The following is an 18,506-nucleotide window of genomic DNA, read 5'->3' as shown; positions in this document are numbered from 1 at the left end:
TTGAAACAAGCCAGAATAATAACCATTAAACATGAAAAGTCAATAAAAGTCTTTGAATTATATTTCTCTTGCAATTATTATTCCTGTTTTCATAATGTGCTTTGGGATAAAACATAGTTTTGTGTTGTGAGTACTTTTAAATAGATTTCACTACACATGAGTTAGCTCCACAACAGCCAAACTGTGAAGTTTTAAAATCCATTATGGAAAATAGAAATTAAAGGCCTGGAAATCTGTAGAAGACCAATTCTTCTTTTTAACAATTGTCACGATTATTGCTTAACTGATTTTCTGTCTGCACAGCATCATCTTCTTTAAGGCCTCCTGTGACTCCATGGATTTGCTGGTTACCCTTGATGATGACTGAGGTGGTTTAAAGATAAGCAGTGCTAGTCAGTGGAAGCTTTAAATATATCGATTTTGGTTCTTCTAATATCCGTGTTGCTCCCCGATAGATCACTGGGCATTGTGGGCGGCAAGTCAACTCTTTGGGAATACAAATGATACTGATTGTTAATAGTGTAACAGGCAGCAGATCTAAGGTACTTTCGGAGATGTCTAGTGTTATCTGAAAGCTACTTATACAAAAGGGACAAAATGTATTTTTAATACCTAGGAACCTAGAAAGGAATCAGCAGAATGCTCAGTTATCGACAGAGAACGTACAGTACAGAGTGGCACTGTGCAAAGACTAGCAAGAAATCTGCCCTGTTTTAGAAAGGTGGGCCACATGGCAGGGGCGGGCATCTCACTTTCTCTTAGTTCTCCCTGTTCTAAAACCCTTTGGAGCAATAATGCCAAGGGAATAGCTGGGGGCCACACAGAAGCCCCAAGGAGCTGATTATGCTTCTGCCAGATGAAATGATCACCCCAGATGAAAATGATAAAAGAATGACTATCATATTTATTTTCACAAAAGCCTAGGCAAGAATATGCTCAAGGGAGTCGCTTGGAAAAGGTTTGGGAGACACAATACCCAGGGCCCGTAATCATTACTCAGGCTTGGTGGCTTTTGAACTCTTGGTCCTCGAACTTCCTGTAGCATGTGAGGCTGTTAACTTCCCCTTGTCCCCTGCTCCTCCCACCCATCTCCCTTCTCTCTTTTCTCTTTCTTCTTCTTCCCAACAATTTTCCAAGTGCAGCCTGGGCTGGAGACTGGTAAGATGCGGATCCACAGGCACACGGCCCCTCAGAGCACATCACCTACTGGGGACCTCTGATGGGAAAGCCCTCCATGGAGGGTAGCAGGAAGCACTAGGGAAGCCCAGTGACAAAGGGACAGAGGTGGGCAGGGCCATGCAAGGACAAGGCTGGGGACAGCAAAAGCTTCACAGAGCAATTCAACTTAACACGTGCTGGCAGATGCGTGAGGATGACACAGGCCTCACCCTAAGGAGCGCAGGGTCTAGTAGGGAACTGTCTTCTCTGGTTTTCACGGCAGTCACCGGCTTATCTTCCTCCACTCCTTTTAAATCCTCCTGGTCCCCTCCCTGCTTTCTCAGTCCCTTGAACGGGCCCTGCATGGGTTGGCTTGTGGCCTCTCCTCTCTCCCTCTGCTCTTCTTGTCAACATCACCACCCATTCTGGGTTTCTGCTGCAGCCCCAGAAAGACGACTCTCATGTCTTCACGTTTCCAGAGCTTTTTCTTGCATCTAGATTCAGATTTTCAACCATATGCCTCCAAATGAATGTCCTGGGAGCATCTCAGATGCAACATTCAAGAAATAATGGTACTGTTGTCCATCATGGGCCAGCTTATCAAATCGAAAAATGCAGTATTGTGTTTGACATATTCTTTTCCTTTGCCCTCTAAGTCTGTGAATTTTCCTTTTTGTTTTGGTACCGGGGGTTGAACCCAGAGGTGCTTCACCACTGAGCCACATCCCCAGCCTCCCTCTTTTCTTCCTTCCTTTCCTTTCCTCCCTCCCTTCCTTCCTTCCCTTCTTCCCTTCCCTTCCCTTCCCTCCTTCCTTCCTTCCTTCCCTTCTTCCCGTCCCTTCCCTTCCTTCCCTCCCTCCCTCCCTTCCTTCCTTCCTCTTTTGTAGTTGTAAATGGATAGAATGTTTTTATTTATTTATTTTTATGTGGTGCTGAGGATCAAACCCAGTGCCTCACACATGCTAGGCAAGCACTCTGCCTCTGAGCCCTAGCCCCAGCCCGCCCAGCCCTTTTTTAAAAAAAAAAAAAAAAATATTTTTTTTAGTTGTAGGTAGACCCAATACTTTATTATTTTGTTTATTTATTTGTATGTGATGCTGAGGATCGAACTCAGTGCCTCACACATGAGAGGTGAGCGCTCTACCACTGAGCCACAACCCTAGCCTCCTCCCTTTTTCTTTTTTCCTGAGACAGGGTCTCCTAAGTTACCTAGGTCCTTGCTAAGTTGCTGAGGCTGGCTTTGAACTTGCAATCCTCCTGCCTCAGCCTTCTGAACCACTGGGATTACAGGCATGAGCCACTGCACAGGGCGTGAATTCTCCTTTCAAGGGAGTCTTCACATCAACCCCTCTCTTTTTACTCCTTTTAACAACATCCAGTTCAAGCCTTCAATATTTCTCTTGTGACTGGTGAGGTCAATAACCTCTGGATGGGTTTCTTTTCAACTCTTGTTTATCTTATCTTCTGGCTGCTGCTTAATCTTTGTAAAGTCTAACCTCAACCATGCAGCACTCCCCAGAAAAGAGAGAAATCCTCAACTGCTGACAATGGCTTTCTGGCGAGCGATTGAACTCCTTGGCACTGCATCCAAGACTGGCCACCGATTGTCCTAACACATACCACAGTGCTTAGTAAAGAGCAGGCCTCAATAACAAAGCATTCTTTTAATGGACAAAATGAATGAAACTAACTCTTTGGTCTTGTTTTCCTCTTCACAGATATTATCCTCTGGCCAAGATATTACTCAATATTCCCTGAACACTTATGAGCAAGTTCTGCTTCATGTCTTTCCTCATTCTGTTCCCTAACTGGAATGTCCTTCCTCTTGTTAATGGTCAGCAAAGGCCTCTTTCTCTGCTATGAATAACTGTAATTATACACATTGCAGCTGCATGTTTTATAGTTTTTGAAGTATTTTTACACATATCTTGTTTTGCTGCTCCCAAGAGCCTATGGGAAGGTAGTATTGCCAATATTTTACTGACTAGGAAACTGATACTCAGCAAGGCTAAGTGACTTACCCAAGATCATATGATTAGTAGTGACAAGGGTAGATTTTGAACCAGCAGTGCTTTCCCCACTGAATTAGACCAGTTCTTGAAGTCTCTTCTCCCTGTGTCTTGATGGGGGTGTGTGGACAACCTCTACCCTCACCTGCAAACCCTGAGCACATGACTACCACAGACTGCCTTTGGTCACTAGATTCTCTCCTAAATTTACCAATGTGTTTAGGACTTAAATAGAAAGTTGGCTGCTGCAAAGCTCTGGCTGAAATGGGACTGAGCTGTGACTGGCCTTTAGCTATATATTTTAGAATAATTTATGGGTTACTTGTGCCTGTACAGTCTAGACCTTTAATGCTTGGACATAAGATTCAGAACTAAACCAGCTGGTTGCAAAAATTGCTGGCCACAAAATCAGAGTCCCACCAGAAGCAGCCCAAAGCAGCAGGAGGAGGTGGAGCTCAGGAGCTTTTAAGAGAACATGCTAGAAGTGTGGACCCCTTCCTGACCAGCCTTGGAAGAACCTGGTCCTGTGTACCATAGACTCTTGCACCAGGCCCATCAGCACCAAGCTGCCTGTGATGGTGGGGCCAAACCTTTTCCAGAGCTCAGGCAGGCGGAAGGTGGCACCAAGGACGGTTCTTTCCATATCTTATGACCCTGAGACTTTGAGCCATTTAGTAGAAAAAGAACTGACTTTGAAAATTCCATGTCTGGAGCCTATGTTTATGCCTGTCTCCTTAGCTCTGCTGGACTGAGAGCTCTTGAGGGTAGGACCTGGAGCTTACTCATCTTTGTTTCTTCTCAATGCCCAGTACTGCCAGGCACAGAGTGCCTCTTGAAAGTCGAGAACGTTAAGTCAAACAAAGATTGACTCCTGTGAAATGCTCAGTATTGCAAGCTATTTATTAGGATGTTTCTAAATGATGTTTTTCACTAACTTGTTTAAAATAACCTTATGGGAAACAGAGTAACCAATGTAATGATATGATAAAAAAAGTAAAATGTCAATAATGTTATTATTAGAGACCATGAGTCTTAATGAAACTTTGTATAAATGTACTGTCCTTAGCCAATGGCTATGGCAAATCAATATGATATACAATCAATATGAAAGTTATTCATATTTCCAAAATTTAAGAAAGCCAGTTTGAAGCAGGGTTTATTATATGTATATTAATTTCCATGTTCTATCAGTTTAATCTGACACTGTTCAGTGCCTTTATAATAAACACATGCTTTACACAGTGTTAAGAAACCAAGTAAAGATCATGCCTCCTTCTCTTTTCTATAATGGATCAGACCGAATTTTCTAGGCTCCTTGTGAATAGTGAAACATTGTTTGCTTTCAAAGTGAATGCTAGTTTTGCCTGTGACAGTCTAACCTACCCCGAACCTGAGAGGTAAATGGCACCCACTCATTTTACACAGTGTTTAACATGATGGAAAAAAACACCTGGGAGGACACTGAGCATGTGCGGTCCTACCCTGGGTTTGCTGCACTGTGCTGTGCAGTAGGGAAGTCACTTCCTTTCCTGATGGCTCCGTTTCCTCCACAATCAGGAAGTCTGATTAGATCTTTGCTGAAATTATGGGATTCCTGCTCAGATCTTATCTGGAATTAGAAATTATTTACCCCTGGTATGGATAAAAATAATGGTGATTTTAATTACTTTACTATTTATAGATTAAAGGAAACATCATGCTTTTGTAAGGCTAACTTAGAACATTAGTCTTTTCTAACTCCATTCCTCTTGGATCTGTATCAGGCTCAGCACATCCTTTGAACCCACTGGTGAACAGGCCTGCTCTGCGGACTCTGACCTTCCGTATGAGGAGACAGAGGAGAGTTGGAGGCACCAAGGCCAGTGGTGGGCAGCAAGGATGCCACCCATCAAGACCTGATGAGAAGCAGTCTTTTGTTTTTAATTAAAAACATAACTTTTAAAATGCTTCATTCATTTTTTGTTTTTGTAGAATCAAAACACAGGAATTTTTCTTAAATGAAAACCAGAAACAGTTCAAACTTTTTTTTTTAAAGTGGGCAAGTTAAAAAAAGCAGCCTAGGAAATTGTCCTTTGTAATTCTGCCAGTTTCAATTTTGAGTCTTTATGCAACTAGTATCAGGATAATAATATTTGGTTGAAAAGAAAAAGATGAAAGTATTAAGTGCTGCTCTGCACCCTTTTCAGTGGTCTGATTGATTAATGGGAGGCTGGCTACTGTGACTGCAGTTGCTTTGATGGATGACAAAAAAAGAAAGAAAAAGGAAAAGAAAGTCATAATAGAACATCAATACTTTAAATATCCTAAGTAACTTCATATATAAGTAGACCCTAAAAAGTGTCCATGACAATAGCTCTAATTATTTTTCACTGCTGCTATTAGTGTCACAAATTGAAAGGGGAACATGGATCAAATTTAGGCAAAATATTAAATTCACTATAGGTAAATAGTATTTATTAGATGCCTATTATTTGCTGCTTAGTTTTGTTGAAACAACTGGCATTTCTTTTCTAGCTACACCCTAGGACCTTGTGCAAAGAACCCAACATCTCATAGTTGCAAAGATTATGAAATATTCAGCTTTACCCATGGGTATTTCCTGACATTTCTTTGGTAAACTATGGTCTTCTAGAAGATATCAGGAATTAGTGTAAGAAATATTCTAAAAAGCTATTGTCACTACAAAGATGAAAGCAACTTTGATGATCAAAAAGAAGTCAATAAAAAAAGACTGAAAGTAGTTCCTGAATCCTTCCCTATTGTTCATTTGGGATTTCTTAATTTCCCTGCTCTCAATATATTATGGAATTTTCTGTGTGAAGTTTTGCCATGAATTAAAGTGATGTTAACAAAGTTTTACCTTAAGTCATATTTTACGGCTGACGGAGAAGCCCCCGTCCTCCAGGGAGCACCCTCTCCTGCTTTGAAGAAGCTGGTCTTTTCTCCTTGTAGTCACAAGTGTCCTTCACAGAGAACGGTGCTCAGCTGACCTCAAGTGACCATTAGACCCAGGCTGCTTTGACCTGACACCACCGCACTCCCATCTGAGGGGGAGGCTTTATCGGCAGCCGGTCTGCTAGGCGTCCCTTTCCTTTGCCCTTGCTTCTCTTTGCCCGTGGAAGGTCAATGGCATTTGCTACTACTGCAGGCATTTAGAACAATGTCTGTTTTCCTGACAACTTTAATAAACTCACTTTCACTATCACTGCCACCCATTTTTGTTTTGTTACTATTATAGTTTCAAAATTGTCATGAAAGGAGCAAAGATTTGAAATTCAGATAAACTTGGGTCTGAAAATCTTCAGTATTTCTTCCTAGCTGTGTGGTCTTGGGTGAGTTAAGCAACTAATCTGGGTTTTAGTATGTCATCTATAAAATACTGTGAGCATTCAATGAGCTAACGTGTGATGTTTCTTTTATAGTGTCTGTCATCTTACAGGCATTTGATAAAGTATAATTTTTTATCCCAGTATTTTCATTTTGTCTTCCTACTGACGTGTATGACATAAATACTACATTATACATATATGTATATATGCCTATATGTATTCAAGCAAATCACACACACATTTATATTACACAGGGTGTACATTAGAGAGTAGGAAGTCAAGTCAATTAAGTTTTTTTTTTTTAAATTTTTTGGAAGTTGTAGATGGACAGAATGCCTTTATTTTTTTTATTTTTATGTGGTGCTGAGGATCGAACCCAGTGCCTTATGCATGCTAGGCAAAATGCTCTGCTGCTCAGCCCCAGCCCCAGCCCCTCAACTAAGTTTTTTTTTTTTTTTTTAAAGCCTCACATCTTTACACAAGAATTCACTCACAATGTATCATACAATTAAAGTAAATCATAATACTATAAAACTTTTAGGAAAAAGGAGAAAGTCTGGACCATAGGACTTTGATCAAAGTTCTTTGACTTGATACCAAGAAGTGAACCATACCAGGAAAATCTGATAAATTCCACCAAAATTAAAAATTTTTGGTCTATGAGCCTGTTTAAAAAATGAAAAGACAAAGTTTGGAGCAGGAGGAAATATTTGCAAACTGAATTATTTAGTAAGTATTAATATTCAGCATCTCTCAGGTGATTAATTCTGCCATTTGGTACCATCCTCTATCATGGGATCCTATTTGTAAACATCTCTTACCTTTTCCCCCAAATCAAAATGACCTAACTTAATATTCTTATATGAATTTTACCATATAACAACCAAAATATAGACGTTTGGCAGTATCTATGGAAAATTCTGTACATAATGGCTCAGCGGCACTTTGAAGCAGGTTAGCAATGCTACACTCAAAGGCCAAGGACAACACATTTATAAAAGGTCTCATCAAGATTCATAGTCTCTATTGATACATTTCGAGCTTTTTACTTTAAATTGTCAAAATTAGCACTTAATATAATCCATTATATCCAGGAGAGTTGGGTGAAAATAATCATGTCAGTCGAAAATAAAATAAGTCATTAGCTACTGTCATGGCTAGATTATTCTGGTTTATGCTTTATAAACAGAATGGGAAGAAAGAGGGGAAATCTTAAATTCAAAAGAAAACATATTTATGCTTCTAAGTAAAATAATATCCATTTATTTAAAAAACAATGACACTGTAGACACCATTGGCTGTATAACTACATCCATTTCCCCTCTTCTTTTTTTATGGTTTTCCTTTCTTGCCTAATTCCATCACCAGCAGGTGGATCCTGATTGGTCTAGGCTAAGTTTGGTCCTTTTGGTCCTCCTGCAAAGGATTGGGCATGCCAGGCTGAGCATGTGACCTGCTCTGGCCAATGAGATATGAAGTGAGGTGAGAGACCAGGTGCTAGGAAAGATTTCCTTACTTTTCAGGAGGAGACCCCAGAAATTATCTATTCCTTTCTGCCTCTGGATAGTACAGATCTGGGAAACATGCCGGGGACTCCTGGGCTATCTTGGAATCACTTTAACAGTGAAACCAGCACAGGAGGTAGAGCCGTGAAAATGCCAGAGACGCAGAGCCAGAGCCTGCCCTCCCTCGGGACTTCTTGTTCTGCAAAGTCTTCCATTCCTATGATGTCGGTGCCGACCACAGAGGTGTTCTGTTACTTGTAAAGAACCCTGACTGGCATGGGGGATACAGGAGCCCCTTGACCCAGAGAAAGTAGACAAACAAACAAGCCGAAGGGGGAAGGAGGGCATACCTGTTCTTGTGACTCGAGTTCTCTGTGCTGTAACTTTTTCTCTGCACATCGCACCTGATTAGAGCGGTTTTCTAGTTCCTCTTGTAAAACCTGAAATGGTGTAAAACAAACACAGCAATGTTAAAAATTAGCTTACTTGGAAAAAATAGTCTTGCCAGATGAACTGGCATTAAAAAAGCCCTAGATCTCTAGTTTATTACTGTTGTTCCATACAGTTCAGACACACAAAATAAGGCTATTGTGTGTTAAGCCCAGATGCGTTCTGTGTTAAGAATACCTAGTACAAAAAATTCCAAACTTAGGAAACAAATTAGCAGATGTCAATTCACATTATAAAAATGTCTCATATTCTCAGCATAGAACCACAACCATGTAATAAAGCATCAAGCTATTTCTAATTAAAATAGCCCTCCCAGGGGCTGGGGATGTGGTTCAGTAACAAAACACTTGTCTAGCATGTGTGAGACCCTGAGTTTGATCTCCAGTACTGCTCAAAATAATAAAATAAAATAGCCCTTCCAGTACACCTCCAAGTATACTTATACTCTGAAAGGTATTGAAATAGAGAGGAATCATAATACCTAATCAACATAGCATTTCTCAAAATTATCAAATGGTTAAATTATTGTAAACTTAAAGGAATTTCTTTATGAAGTTAGAGAGAATAGTGTGGCATTTGAAGAAAGTACAATGACTGGACAAGTATGAACTCTCAGTTGTCAATTCAGGTTAATATAGGGAACTTAGAAGTCACAAAAATCAATAATTATCCTTGTATCAATTGCCACTTTAAGTAAAAAGATAACTAGAAAAGAAACAGGATCCATTCGAATAGTCCCAAGTAATAATAGAAATAACCATGGAGAGTTCCAGTGAGCAGCACAGAGGATGACAACACAAAGATGTCGAGTAAATCCTCAAAGTAAAATTCACATAGTCAATATTACTGAGTCCCTGCTTTATGTCGACATTGCAATAGGTGCTACAGATGTAGCTCTGAAACAGACCCAAAAAAATCACCCCGTCCATAATGCTTACATCATAACACGGCAGGTTAACATGCAAACAGTAAGTATAATTCAGTTGGTGATAAGTGCAGAGGGAGACCAAAGCAGAGAAAGGGGATATCCCAGCATCAGGTGGGGAAGGGGTGCTGCAGTTTTAAACAGATGGCCCAAGAAGGCGCAACTGAGCACAGTCCTGAAGGAGGACAGAGGACAAGCCACACAGGTGTCTACAGGACAGCCTTCCAGGAAGCAGAAAGCAGAATCAGCTGCATCAAGACCTTGAGGAAGCCACAGAAGCCAGTGAGAAGATGGAGCGATAAGATCAGGGACATGACAGGGCTCAAGTCACCCAGTCACATGGTATGTCATAGGTCAGTTAAGGACTTTGGGTTTTGCTCAGAGGCACATGGGAAGCTCCTGCAGGGCTGTGGGGAGGCGTTGCTTTGGTAGACTAGAAAGGGAGGAGGCAGAGCAAGGAGGCAGGTCAGAGGCCACTGCAATCCACTGGGAAAGGGAATTAGATGGAGGGTGTGGGGAGCAGTTGGTGAGGGAAGAGTTGGATTCAAGATATATTTTGAGGATAGAAATGGTAGCCCCCAAGGAAGTAGATGCAGAGCATAAGAAAAAAGAGGGCCCCAAGGAATTGGCCTGAGTAGTTAGAAGAGTGCAGTTAGCACTTACAGAGATGGGGCAGGTGGGAGAAGCACTGCGGCTCAGCCTGGTGTGTATGTCTGAAAGGCCTATTATGCATGCAAGTGAGACCCTGGGTGGAAAAGCCCAAAGTTCAGACAGAATGTCAGGGTGTCCATGAAAAGCCCCTTCAACGCAAGGCCAGTCTCCTCTATGTATACATACATAGACAGTGGGGCTTCTCCATCATGGCGTTCCAGAGCCCTCTGAGCATTTGATGGAAGCTATGTGGCCGGTTCCCCAAAATGGAGGAAAATATATGCTTATCATTTTTTCTCTGATTTTTAAGGAGTACACAGATTGCCTGAAGCCCATGCATGGATAGACCTCAGGCTAAGAAGTTCTAATTTAAAAATTGAGAAGGTTTGAGAATGAGCTCAAGTGTTTTAGGGTCTCTTTGATATAAAACTTGATTACAAATCTACAGTTTGACTAAGTCTAAAAATGAGCTTGGAAATCTCTTAAACTCCTTAATTGTCTCTAATTCTGTTACTATGGTCTGTTTCCAAAAGGCTGAATACAATTGTTCCTGTGCTTGTTGTTCAAGCAGCATTCTTTTACTTTTGATAGCCACCAGTAAATAGATTTTAGCTTCTTTTCTGGCATAATTAGGAGAGTAATGATTACTGCACTGGGAAGAATATTCATGCATCTGCTTCTCTGCCCCTGCTCCTTCCTGCTCTCTAATCCGTCCTCACACTGCTGACAGAGTGATCTTCTTAAACCTAAACCTGATCATGTTATTCCCCACTGAAATGCCGAAGCCACTCTCCAGCACCACCGATTGCACACCACTAAGGACCTGGCTGAAGCCTCAGTGTGCCAGTGTGTGACACGATGCTCTTGTCACTCTCAGTAACAACAGGAGATGGGTGGGTTTTACTTTTACCCTCCCTCTGACCCTGTCGTGCAGGTATTATTTCAGCAGCATGAGAGAGGAGCCCACTGAGGCTCAGCGTGGTTATGCAGCTTGCTCCAATCCAGATGTGGCCAGGAGGAAGGCACTGAACTGGGATTTCAACCTTCCTCTGACTTCAAATTCAACATGTCTAGGCGCCTTCCTGCTGTCCCGATCTCATTCTGTACCTCTTTTTTCTTTGTCCAGAAGCCCTGTCCCACCTACTATGTTCAATGGCCTCATCCCTCTGACCTATGCCAGAGCCAAGCGAGGACTCCTCTGGACTCTTAACTACCTGGTGTTGAGAATTACTTCATGTCTGTGTGCGGCTGGCTCTCTCAGGGCTCTCTCCTCACCATCTCTGCCAGGCCTGGTGCCACATCCATGTGATGCCTGGCATACATGTGACTCAATTCCTGCTTGTGGAGGGACTCTTTAATAATTGAACTCTACTCCCTGAGGACATGTCCTTCAGTCATCAGAGTTTCCAGCTGTCCTTAATTCGGTACATGTAACTGAAGGTTATGATGTGTCTTGAAATATAGAATATACAAACACAAGTTCCGTTAACCTGTATACAGACACACATGATAATTACTATTTGTAATAATGTTATCTGGTTTCTTCTAAAATAAAAAAATACTTTTTAAAGAAACTTTGTTTTTTAAATTTCACACACAAAAAGTAAAGGATCCGCGCCTCTCCCTTCCCTATCCCGAGCTGTCTCTCTTCTTTTTCACTGCAGTCCCCTAAGAGTGCCTGCGTTCAGTGTCTGCTCCCATTTTCTCAGCCCCCCATCATACCTGCCTCTATTGAGCCTGACCTCACTGTCACCTCCCAAGTGCCAAAGACAGCAGCTATTTCTCCCTCATTCTATAGCAGTATTTGGTCTCTTCACATCCAATTGTGTTTTTCCCTTGAATTTTGAAGAATTAATTCTGTCCAGCCAAGTCACAGGACTAAAAAATCAGGCTGCTGCAAAAGAGAGGGCAAATATAAAGAGGCCTTAAGCAAGGGCAGCGTGGACAGACAAGTGGACAGAGGCAGTAGAATCTTTACCCGGGGATCAGCGGAAAGAGGGACTCTTTCTTTACCATGAGGCTTAGTCCTAAAAGACCAGAGGGAAGTGAGAATATAGAGCACATCAGAAACGGTGGGGCAGCACCGTGTTTGTTAGGGTTAAGGCACTGCAGGACTTCAAGGAGGACCACCTGCTGTGGTCTGGATATTTATATCCCCAGGATCTATATGTTGAAATCCAAGGTAGTTGGCCTTAGGAGGTGAGCCCTTTGGGAGGCAGAGCCCTCATGAATGGGACTAGTGCCCTTAGAAAACAGGCCCAGGAGAGGTCCCTGGCCTCTTCCACCATGTGGGGACAGAGCAAAAACAGCCACCTGTGAACCAGGAATCCAGCCCTCATCAGATGCCAAATCTGCCACTGACCCACCTTGGAAGTCCAAGTATCCAGAACTGTAAGAAATAAATGTGTGTTGCTTCTAGTTCATAGTCTGTGGGGTTCTGCTGAGCAGCCTGAAGTGCCCTGAGGACCTGTCCAGCTGTGGCACGGCAAAGGTCTGAACAGGGCAGAGGGCTCTCACAGGTGCACGTGGGATGCTTCCTTAAGAAGTAAGCAAAATGAGAAGAGGGCCTGAAACCTGCCCTTTGGGGGGCACCCACACTTAACACCGGGCAGGGGAGGAGAAGGTGCTGTGAAGGGAGCTGCTGGGAATCGAGATGGGTGGGAGGTGACTGAGAAGTTAGTATGAGCAAAATCTAGCTGAAAGAAAATTTCAAAGAGGACAGGGTAACAACATCAGACCTGAGCCCTTCTCCACACTCTGTGTGTGTATATTTTTAAAATCACGTTTGTGAGGCAGGCGCTCTACCACTGAGCTACAGCCCCAGCCCAACACTCCGTACATTAAGAGACTATTGGGTTTACCATATTTTATCAGTATTATCAAAATAGGATTCAAATTACACTTGTTTTTCACTTAAAATTTGCTTATAGTTAAAAATATAAAATATTATCCATTCAAGGTTAATCAGAGAAATTAGTTATGTTTAGAAATTACTTTTATTATCTATTAGAAAGTCAGCTTAAAAAACTGAAAAGTAACCAAATAATATTCCATTTTCAAAATAGGTAAAGTGTACTACATGAAAGGAAAATGATAGCTTATATCAGCCACTGTTTCTGGTTTTATATTCTAAAAAAATTACTATTAAGACATACTATAAAATTTATTATTAAAATTGCTATTAGTTCCAACCTCAGAAATTGACATAAGGACTGTGTGAAAATAACCATGATTTTTCAGTAAACAAAACTGGAGAGAACTTTCTTTTAAGTGTGTCTTCTTTATTTTAAAAACCTCCAAATTTGACATTTTACACACACACACACACACACACACAACTTTTAGGTTATCCCTGAGAAAGGCACAATATAACTGAGTGAAATGTTCATTCTTAGGTCAAAAATATAAAACAAAACCCAACTAGGAGAGTTAAACTGTTGATTCTGCAAAATTATTCCTCATCTCGTAGCTCTGCTGTGTTAAGTGGCATCATGACTGAAAAGATAACTCCTTCCTCCCAATTAAACCAGCCTGTAAATACCATCTAAGTCAACTTGCTGGAGAGCTTCATGGTTCTTGACTTTGAGTACTATGTACTGGTGGGAACAAAGAATGGCACTTTTCAGAAGAAAAATATAAATGACTACATAAGCTTTACAAGAACAATGAGAGTAGACCACACTCTTTAAAGGGGAGGAGGTTACAGGATAATTTGATTCATTTAAAATAGGAAAATAATTATAGAAAACTAAAGTGTGAAGGATTTTACATGCTAATGGGCTCTTTAGGGTGAGGAAAATAAGTTGGTCGCTAATGTGCCTCTTGAATGGCACCTGTGACAGTCCTAGAACCTTTCTGTTGGCTTCAAAGAACAAAAAAGAGTGTAATAGTCAAGGCCATTTTCTAAAATCTGTAAACATAACTCAAAGCAAGCCACTCCCTAACTCATAAAACCACATCGGTAAGACATTTTGTGTAGTTTTATCACAACCCAAGTTTTCTCCTGTATTTCTTTGCTATTTAAATGAACATAAAGTGATGGCAGATACATGCCTTTTAATGATGAATAAATGAAACAAAAGTTCATTTTAATTATAAATTAGTTAAAAAGTCATTTACTAAAGGGAAACTTCATTGGCAGAAGTACTATTTCAATGATAAAAAAGACAATGGCGGGCTGGGGTTGCGGCTCAGTGGTAGAGCGCTTACTTGCCCTGGGTTCTCTCCTCAGCACCACATAAAAATAAATAAAATAAAGGGGGAAAAGGGCCATATCTAACTTAAAAAAATAAAAAATAAAAAGACAATGGCAATGTTCTCAGGGTCCAACAAGGCGTTTGACAGGGGGCTTTGAGACTTGGCTTCCAGTAGGACCAGAAGCCTTTCTAGAGTCCTGACCTCGCCCCTGGCAGCCCTCTGCATCACCTGAGAGCTGACTTTGCTGCCCCCTTCCCAGAGGGCTGTCTAAGCAAGTAAAGTGTCTTCTGCTCATAGCTCAGAATATTGTGCTGCAGGTTCTCATCAGAGAATACAGTTTCAAGCTCTTTTCCATCCTTATCAAAATCTCAGTTATGTGGAATTGGGAAAAATCCACCTACAAGTCAGTCAGTCATTAGCAGTCAGTCACCTTCTCCTGGATCAGCTGTTCTGGTTCCACAGCAGAACTCTTACATACTGTATGTCACGCTTCTCGCCTTTTAAAGAGCTTTCCAATTACCTCCAACTGACTTGAAATTTAGGGTGTTTGACACATCTGCCTTATTCTGTGTTGCTAACTCTTGGCAAAATGCTTGCTCCTGGCCTTTCCACAGTTTTCATGAGGCCTGTGGGCACACTTTTCTGGGCCCAGTCTACAAAAGGGGCAGAGGTAAGTGGATCCTCTCCTTGATTCGCTCATGTAGATTTGTCCACTTGTCTGGGAAGGGGACTTGGAATGTTAAGAATATTCTATTATTTAACCATATGAAGTTAAACCATATGAAGCAAAAAGAATGTGGATTAAAGCTCTGCCCTACAGAAATATAAAACGGGGTTGGCCAAGTCATGGATTTTGAGGCTCTGGCTAGTCGGTGGCTATGTAGCAGGGGAGTCTTGGAGCCTCACTGGGTGAGCTGCAGGGGGCCTTATCAGCTACAAGAGCCAGGAGCTGAGCAATTGAACACGAGTCAAAAGCAGAGTAGAATGAAGATGCTGCCAAAATGGAGTCCCCCTGGCTAGGGCTGGACACTGCGGCTGGGTGATGGGAGATGGAGTTCTTCTGACTCTTCTCCCTACATGTGTGTGTTTGAGTTTCCATAAAAAAAGTTAAAAAAAACAAAACAACTTTTTTTTTTTTTTTTTTAGGCTTTCTGTCTTTTAAAAATGATGAAGTCACCATAGACTTCCTTTCGTGAGGATTGAATTTAATGTCTTTGAAGAAACAGATGATTCACTCGTCATTAAACAATGGGTAGGAGGGATGGGGAGGACTCTCCCACGCACATTCTAGATAGAAAGTGAAGAAAGCAGGGAGTTGGGTGTGCATACTTTGACTGAAGGAGAAGATAACTAGAAAAGGAAGGTTTATTCATATTTTTATTGGGGAAAAAATTTACATAGAGTAAAATTCAAGGTTTAGCTTTTTTTTTTTTAATGGCAACTGCCTATTTTCCATTTAAAACATGTATGATGATTTTAAAATTTGTCATAAAAAATCTGTTAATATTATAAAATCTTGACATTAACCTATGGTCCATTGGTTGGCTGATCCATCAAACAGAAGTGACAGCTAATCATAAAGTTGAAATCAGAGTTACTCTCTTTTAAATCTGAATCTTCTTTGTAGTAACTCCCATGTGTGTTGAAGCAGAGTGACTCTAGTCTATAAGTGATGCTGATATTTCCAATGAGTAAGTTTTTTTTGACATGTAAATTGACATACAAATGATAAATGGTTTGCTTTCTAGTACTGCTAACTGAAAGCTAAGGTAAAATAAAAGCAATAAAATTGCACTTTCTTTCCAAGTTAGATTTATAGTCTTTATTTTTTAAATCATATCTTAAATAACTGTGAGAAAGCAAAGAGAACAAGCCCTGTCATTCCCACAAGGAGATGTAGATCGGGGACAGCTGAAGATGACACAAGGGAAGAGAGTGACACTTTTACTGGGGGGCCTCACTGGCTATTTGCAGAGGCTGCTATACTCCTGTTTTATTATTATTTTGACATAGGCTAAAGCTAATTAACAAAGTAAGAAATCTTTGATGTTGAAGTGCTACTCAAGATTTCTTTTAAGGTGATTCTTCATTCAGACCCACCCAGGATGAATAACAAACCATTACAAAACCAAACCAAAAGCCCAACCCCCCTTTTTTTGTTTAAATTTTTTTTTTAGTTGTAGATGGACAAATACCTTTATTTTGTTGATTTATTTTTATGTGGTGCTGAGGATTGAACGCAGTGCCTCACACGTGTGAGGCACGCACTCTACGGCTGAACCACAACCCCAGCCCCCCAACCCTTTTGTTAGTGGTCCCACAGTCAGTCCACACTGGTCTGATGAGGACATAAAGCAACCAGAGGCACAGTCACTCTGGAGGCCACTGTCGCATTCACGACTGTGTAATTTTTTCCTTATGGCTTATATTCAGTGTTTAATTTTTTTTCCTGTATTCCAAACAAGTACCTTTAAAAAAATACTTCTCACAATTCAATCTCTTGTGATATTGGTGTGAAGAAAAGGAGCTCTTTGGGGATTTTAACCCAATACATATGCTACTTTTCACACGAAGCGACATTCCTTCCAGGTGAAAGCTTTCAACCGTTGTTAGAGTAAGATACATGCATGAGAAACTGCACTTGGACATGAGCTTACTGTGCTATTGTTCAACATTCAAGGCAAAAATATTATGACCGATATAAAAAACACAAGGATAAGAAAGTTTTTGATTTCTCTGTTTTCTTCCCTCTCTTATCTATTTTCAGTCCTTTAAAATTCCTAAAGGATTTCCTTTAAAAGTCCTAAAAATGCAGTTTTCTTTCAAAAGTTAGTGTTTCCTGGTCTTAAGAGAGGTTCCAGGAAAAGAAATCATGTTATTTCAAGACTTTGATGATCTGAGGAAGCTGAACTCTCCTCACGCACCTCCTTGATGTTTCCATTGTCACTGAAGGCCATTGACTTTACCCACGCCTCCTCCTTAAGTAGCTAGTCAGTTTCTACTCAGGAAGTTCTGAGCACGTTTCCCACCCCGTCGCTTCAGACGTTCCACTTGTGAACAGGTTCTTATCGGGTGGTAGAAATTCAGGATCAAGTTCAAGAACCACAGCCAGGAGTGCTCAGGATCCTAGAGCAATTTCCTCATCTGGCTAGTGCGAAAGCCCCTCCAACCTGAGTTCAGTCTCTGCAGAACAGGGTGTAAACTGCTGTCCTACAGACCACGCTTTTCTGCACAAGCCCAGGAAAGAGAGGACTTGTAAATCATTCATTTAAATTTTGATTTTCTTACGAGGCTAATCACTCACACCTGCGATCCCTTGAGCCTGAAGAATCACTGCAAACTCCTCCAACAGAACCGTGGATTTCTACTCTATTAAAACTGAAATCAAGATTCATTTCTTCCAGACTGGAGAAAATTCCTATTTCCTATTAAGTCCTGTGTCTCCTACATTATAACATATTTACACATCTCTTACTGCTGTGACTTCACCTGACTTTTTTCCTCATTGTAGACTATGAGCTTCATAAGGCTACCCCCCCCCCCCCATATTTTTTAAAGTGATCTCTGAAATGCTTGGTAAAGTGATATTTACACTATGGTAATAGGTATTTACTGGTAACACCAACCAATTATATAAAGATCAAGTTGCCTTTCCTTTCAAACAGTTAAGGAATTCCTACGAAAATTTTTCAGATTTTTTCCACCTTATCTACATTTCCTCTTACTCTATCCCTAGATAAAAGTAACTGCTTTACCCACTGTCAGAAGTGGGGTCCCTTTTGGTTTTCTCAAGTTAACACAGCTAGTAGTGTCCTTTTTCCAAATTCCCAGGGTCCATCACGGCTGTCCCTTTGCTGGGTACCCTTGGGATCTACACACTGGCAGGTCCTTCTTTGCCTGCTGCTCTCTTCCAGAGACTGGTCTCCTCCCTACCATCTGTTGTATGGGACAATGGACAAGACCCTGATGATGGTCCCTTCAACCCTGGTGCTCTTTTATACTTAGATGGTCACATACCTTTTGTTTGCTTGTTTCTTTTGTTAGGTGGCTACAATTCTCAAGTGACTGCTCCGTTCCTCATAATTCTCCCCATTGGCTGGCTAACTCTTCCCTCATCTGCACCTTGATTTTGGTTTCCAATACTTTTTGAAGCTTGTTCTCTGTGAGCTCAGCCATGATCCTTCTATTGCCAATCCAGCAACTTTCCCCACATCTTTATTCTCCTGGACGTCTTTATAGTACTGGACCTTGCTGAAACCTCTCCTTCCACACCACAAACCAA

The 18,506-nt window shown here is 41.1% G+C and overlaps 1 protein-coding gene across 5 annotated transcripts in view; it reads right to left on the bottom strand.

Moving 5' to 3' along the window:
• Positions 1-18,506, bottom strand: part of Cep112 (centrosomal protein 112) — a 466,461-nt gene that overhangs the window by 36,099 nt on the left and 411,856 nt on the right. For all 5 annotated transcript variants that reach the window (XM_071603145.1, XM_071603146.1, XM_027946274.2 and 2 more), the window contains one exon: positions 8,352-8,441. In XM_071603145.1, coding sequence (XP_071459246.1) covers positions 8,352-8,441 — 90 coding nt within the window. The remainder of the gene's footprint in view (positions 1-8,351; positions 8,442-18,506) is intronic.

The sequence above is a fragment of the Marmota flaviventris genome, chromosome 17, assembly GCF_047511675.1.
Source record: "Marmota flaviventris isolate mMarFla1 chromosome 17, mMarFla1.hap1, whole genome shotgun sequence".
In the NCBI taxonomy this organism is placed as follows: Eukaryota; Metazoa; Chordata; class Mammalia; order Rodentia; family Sciuridae; genus Marmota; species Marmota flaviventris.
Note: the sequence above shows the minus strand (reverse complement) of the source record. Positions and strands in the feature narration are given on the sequence as shown.